This window comes from Colius striatus, chromosome 1 (genome assembly GCF_028858725.1).
Source record: "Colius striatus isolate bColStr4 chromosome 1, bColStr4.1.hap1, whole genome shotgun sequence".
In the NCBI taxonomy this organism is placed as follows: Eukaryota; Metazoa; Chordata; class Aves; order Coliiformes; family Coliidae; genus Colius; species Colius striatus.
The window spans coordinates 164,847,036-164,853,035 of NC_084759.1; the positions used below are offsets into that span (position 1 = coordinate 164,847,036).

Below are 6,000 nucleotides of genomic sequence, written 5' to 3' on the forward strand. Positions count from 1 at the left end.
GCTGCCAGACTGTGCTTCAGCTGGTCCTGACTCCAAAGTCTGAGATGCAGTTGGTTGGGTGACAGAGAATGTCTGCTCCCAGAACAGCTGCACTGGCTGAATTTCTGGAAAGGCCTCATAACTTACTAACACAAACCTCAGTATTACGTTTCCCACTCACAAGATCAGTATAAGTAACTTTCTTTCAATCTTATGGGCAGGGTAGGATGCTTTTTTTAATAACAGCCAAATCCTCTAAAATGGTTTCCTAGCTCATTTTGTTGCCTCAGCTTTATAATTGGCATAGACCTTAACAGCTCAACCAGCTTTCTGAACTAAAAATAGTTTTAGTCTCTAAAACTGTGAACGCATCGTTTGCTGTATGGCATGTTATCAAATGGTAGGTGCTGGCCCAGCTCTCAAAGGTGTCCAATACAAAACTCTCAAGTGAAGCCTTGAGGAAAGAATATTTCTCCTGTGCCCTTGCACTATTAAACTGTAAAATCTTGCCTAAGCATTGAAAAGGGTATCTAGAGGAGGTGGAGCAACTGCTTTTGCCCTCTAGAGGCACCTTTCACCTTTGGAAACGTTATTTAGAATAAATAACTTGAAGGCAGCTAAAAAAAAAATCACATGGGGTTTTGAATAGGGGATGTTAAAGTATGCTGGCATTCCTCATTTAAGAAATAAAGCTGTGAGATGTCCACAGTGCATGCACAACTACATGCATGTGCCTGTACTGTTGTAGGAAGTAGAGAAGGAGACTGAACCGGTGTCCTGTCCTTACAGATGTGCTGGTATGGAGCAATGATCGAGTCATACGCTGGATACAAGCTATTGGCCTCAGAGAATATGCAAATAATATTCTAGAAAGTGGTGTACATGGCTCACTTATAGCACTGGATGAAAACTTTGATTACAGCAGTTTAGCTTTATTATTACAGATTCCAACACAAAACACCCAGGCAAGTTTGCTCACGCTACTTTTGGTTCATTTGTAGCCATTATTGCCTTTGATTCTTCTTTAGTCATTTTAATTTTTTGGTATCTTTGGTATCTCTAGGCACGGCAGATCCTTGAGAGAGAATACAACAACCTTTTAGCACTAGGAACTGAAAGACGACTTGAGGAAGTAATGAATTTTATTTTCAGTATTTATAAAAGAACACAGTAAAATATAAAACCAGAATTGAGTGCACGAAGACGCGTTGATATGCATGTTGTTAAAAAGAGTCAGCTGTAGCTTTAAGAAAAAAAGCCACTAATGCCAATCCAGGTTTTTAAAGTAACCTCAGTATGGCTATGTATTCATATAAATTTGGATGCTGAATTTGACACTGCACTCTTACCTTAAGATGAGCATTTTCCATAGAGGAAGCATGCAGAATGGAGTGGAAGTTTCACAGGCCAGAGCAAGTAGTAGGAGGCAGATGCCTGTGCAACTCATTCTTTAGGTCACTTCTTTAAAAATAAAGAAGTGCATTTTTGATGGTTGGGAGATTGTACTGTTGTTCTTCAAAGTTAGTCAATATGTAACAGAGTAGGATTTGGGGCAGTTATCTAGGATGAGGAATCTCAAGTCTATCAATGGAAAGTGTTTGTCTTAAGGTAAGAATCCAGCACAAATATGTTCAAGTCTTGGACTTCTGCACGTGAGGAGGAATAGAACTTTTAAGGACTTGCTGAAAATGTGAGATGCCTACGAATCCTGTGCCTACACAGGAGTCTTTAATTCTTTAGTGGCAATTTACATAAACCTTCTACTGCGGTAACAAACGACTGCACTTTCTGTGACTCTTCTTGGAAGACATCTGACTTTTAAGTTCTACTTTAGCTGATACTAAAAGCCTCTACTATATCAAGTCTGAGATTTAAGAAGAGTTTTCCACCCTAGCATTTACTATTTCTAAAGCAATTTACGTTCACAAGAGTGTCTCAAACGCATTGCTGTTACTGGATGCAGTGCAACAGAGCAGGGAAGATGTTGTGGAATACATTAGACAGTGGGAGAGGCAGAAGACAGCAGGATAATTAATTTTAAAAAAATCATTTTTCTGTATCAAATACAACTCTGTGTTGACAGAGCGATGACAAGAACTTCAGACGTGGCCCCTCCTGGCGACGACAGTTTCCTCCACGCGAGGTTCATGGGATCAGCATGATGCCAGGCTCCTCAGAAACGCTGCCAGCCGGCTTCAGATTAACCACAACATCAGGGCAGTCACGGAAGATGGCAACTGATGGTAGGCTGTCATTTCTGTACTTACTGTTGAAAAGCAAGAGGCTTATTCCAGCACGCTAATTTGACTCGTAGTGCATGTCTGTCTTGCACCAGAACGGCTGCATTCATGTAATTAGGTTGAATGGAGCCTGGGACAGTTGAATTGGGGAATGGAGAAGCATTAACTTGACATACTATTGATTTTTTCAGGTTTGTTTTAGATTGTCAGTCTTTATTTTTTTTAAAAAAATCTGCAAAGGAGACATTCAGATGTAATTAATTTACTGACCTTCATCCAAGATTGCATATAGCATCTAAGCAAATTTTTCAGCTCATTGGCTCTCCAGCACGTGGAGTGTGTTTTAGAGAATTAACTTAGAAAGGGCCATCACCTGTAATGTCCTACTTGACTTTTAAACTAACTAGCTCAGCCTTAGAAACTTGAGTTATTTCATTGTCAATAATAACAATCAGATGGGTACTATAGTTAGAAAATACTGAATTTCAGGTACTAAGTAACTTACTGTATAGCAGACTGAATTTTCTTTGGAAGCTTCCAATTCCCAAAAGATGCACTAACTCAGCAATGACTGGAAAACTAAACAAGCAGATAAAAACTTTTTTAAAAAGTAGAATTTTAAAATCATTGCAAGAGGGCAAGGAGAAGGGACAAATCCCATTTTGGCTGTTCCTTCAGGTGTATGTGTGATAAAGCCGTGGAAAACTGCCTGAAGTTCAGAGAAGTACCAGTAGACAGACTGTTCCATTTCAAATACTTCTATTTGCTCATGAAAGAACTTAGGTCTATGAATAAACTTGTCTCAAAGTAGTTTTATACACTGCTTGTAGCAATTACATTATGTAACTCTTGAATGAACTTGGCATGATAATATTGCTATCTAAATTCTATTAAAGCCATCTAAATTCCATTAAAGTTTCTCACCTTTAAAAACAATACTTTATAGCTGCAGTTGCAAATGGAATAATTTACTGATTGCATCACTGAATTCCATTGACTCCACTGCTCATGTGCATGCTTTGCTTTTAATCCTGCACATTTGGCAATGATGAAACTGTAAGACAAGAATCCATTCCAAGGCAAATTTCATGTACAAATAAAGGTAATAGCTCCCTAGACATTTCCATGGCCCAGATTACTGTAGTATCTAAGAACCTTACAAACATTCATGGATTTAATCTTATAGCCACACTATGACATAGAAGATATTATTCCCATTTTACAGATGGGGAACTAAGGCACAAGGGAGGTTTAGTGATTTACTTGAGATCTCCCAGACAGTTCATTATTGAGCTGGGTACTGAACTCAGTAGACTTAAAGATACCTATCTTTGAAGACCTCTGTCTTCATCGAGGATTTGGCTTCCTATCTCCCAGTGCTAAGAAGGCCACAGTATTTAAACAGCATGATATTAGCAGTATTAGGACTTCAAACAAAATAAAGACAAAATTGAGTTTTAAGCTGTATTCACTTAACAGCAGTTCACCAGACATGAAGAAACTTGGTGTTCTGAACTAGACCATGCCCAGACTGTGTCATTGAAAACCACAGAGCAATTTGATAGCCCCCATTCCAGTGGGAAGCCGACCGATTGATTTTCTTATTGATTTTAAAGAGGTTCTGGTTTGTTTCTTTCTTTTTTCTTGCAATTTGCAGTTGCTTCCTCACGACTGCAGAGGTTAGACAGCTCAACAGTTCGCACATACTCATGCTGACAAGTCCTAGCAAAGAAGCCAGCACTGAATTGTTGTGAGTATTCATAAGGGGCCATAAGGGGCCATCATGAAAGCTCTTTATCTCTGTACACTATCCCCCAGTGTTCCTTGGCATTATTCAAGCAAGAGCCAGCATGGAGCAGAAGACCTACCTCAGACTCACTTAAGGTGGTCATTAGGGTGGTCATTTGATTATGACAACAGTCTCGAGCTCAGCCCAGGGAACGCTCAGCTATTCTTTTCCCCATCTAAAACGGCAAGTCCTTTTGCTTAAAACACTTTAGCAGGTAACACAAAAGTTTTCAGACTAGTCTGTTCAGACTAGCTCAGCAACCATGTATTTTGTACACTGTCAAAGCTAGAACTGGGGAGACAGCAGTAGGCATAGGGAGTGAATTTACTTCATGAGAACTTGAAGGAGTTCTACCAGGAGCTAGTGGGAGGGCAGGAGGGGATGAGAAGTTAGTAAAGCAGGAGAGAGTTACTACTTTTTTTAAAAAACTAAAAAAAAAAAAGAGCAAAAAAGAGAGATCTGGCCCAATTTAGAACATCAGGTAGCTGCACAAAGCCAGAACAAAATTTACCCTATATATAAAATCTGAAATTATCAATTATAGAAATTCTTGCTCTTCTCAAATCATTCAGAATTGACCAGTGATGAAAAAATCATGGAACCATTGTGGTTGTAAAAGGCCTTTAAGATCATTCTGTCCAACCACTAACCTAACACTGCCAAGCCCATCACGACACTATGTCCCTCAGCACCTCATCTACACATCTTTTAAATAGGCTCTGGGCCACCACCTCACTGGGCAGCCTGTTCCAGTGTCTAACAGCTCTCTCAGTGAAGAAGTTTTTCCTAATCTCCAATCTAAACCTTTCCTGGCGCAACGTGAGGCCATTTTCTCTTGTCCTATAATATGTTACTTAGAAGAGACATCTGCCTCACTACAATCTCCTTTCAGGTAGTTGAAGAGAGTGTTCACGTCTCCTCTCAGCCTCCTCTTTTCCAGGCTAAACAACCTCAGCTGCTCCTCATTAAATCTTATGCTCTAGACCTTATGGATATTCTGAGCTGGATGGAACTCTAGATCAAATTTAGTACAGGAATTCATGTTGTAATCCTGACCACTTCTCTTTTGAATACAGCTGTGAATCTCAGAGTTTCACTCCTCCAGAGTTTTGTGGAAATACACCGTTTTCTGATACATCAGAAGTTTTGCAAAAAATGCTACCATGATGAGCGCTTTCATCAATATGGCACCATTTCATGCTGATATTTTCTCAGTAAAACAGTTTTCCATTTACTTAGTCGGGGGACTGTATTGTAGGGGAGTCGGAAAGAATATTTAGATAGCACCAAAACCTCACCAGCCATTATACATGCTTCAATAATTGTAATGTAGTGCAGGTAAGATGTGTGAGGATCTGCAGGAAAGTCTCTTTTTTTAGATTCTCAAATATGGGAGAGGTTTGGGGCCATGAAGATTTTAATAATTCTAGTCAGGTTTAAAAAGTGTTTGGGAATATCAAATGTTACCGGTGGAAAAAGTAGATTGTTCAGGATCCTATTGATGACATGAGCCTTACTTCATTGATCTTCAGGAGACTTCACAGTATAAAATCTTAATCTAGTAGAAAAGGGACCTTTTCATGCCATCACTGAAAAACAATAATTATTTAACAAAGAGAAGTTTTTGAAGCAACTGGTCCTACAACAATGATTATGAAACATGTAAACTACATAAATCTGTTCTTGTGTATGCATGCATAGATTACAGCTTGGTGTTATGTCAGTAAAGTCAATGACAGTATTCTCACTGGGTTCAGTGAGGGTAGAAACTGTTACCTGTCTTTTCTCCTCTATTGCTTCAGAACTGCAAGTTTGAAAGCAAAAAAGTATGATTTTTTTTTAGTAACAAATTAAGTTCAAACACCAAGCTATCTCTTGGGCCAACAGTAATGGGCCTATTCATAAGTGGGATTTCTATGTGTCGTGCATGTTAAAAACCAAAGAGCCAGTTAAAATAATTTTATATTTCAGTAAGTTATAGTAGAAATATGC

At 39.0% G+C, this 6,000-nt stretch overlaps 1 protein-coding gene across 3 annotated transcripts in view; it reads left to right on the forward strand.

Annotated features, from left to right (window-relative positions):
• The window catches only part of PPFIA2 (PTPRF interacting protein alpha 2), a 301,840-nt gene extending 297,881 nt beyond the window's left edge, over nucleotides 1–3,959 (forward strand). For all 3 annotated transcript variants that reach the window (XM_061992698.1, XM_061992867.1, XM_061992783.1), the window contains 4 exons: nucleotides 769–944; nucleotides 1,043–1,111; nucleotides 2,063–2,222; nucleotides 3,877–3,959. In XM_061992698.1, the coding sequence (XP_061848682.1) occupies nucleotides 769–944; nucleotides 1,043–1,111; nucleotides 2,063–2,222; nucleotides 3,877–3,935 (464 nt within the window). In that variant the 3' untranslated portion in view covers nucleotides 3,936–3,959. The remainder of the gene's footprint in view (nucleotides 1–768; nucleotides 945–1,042; nucleotides 1,112–2,062; nucleotides 2,223–3,876) is intronic.
• Nucleotides 3,960–6,000: the final 2,041 nt, after the last annotated feature.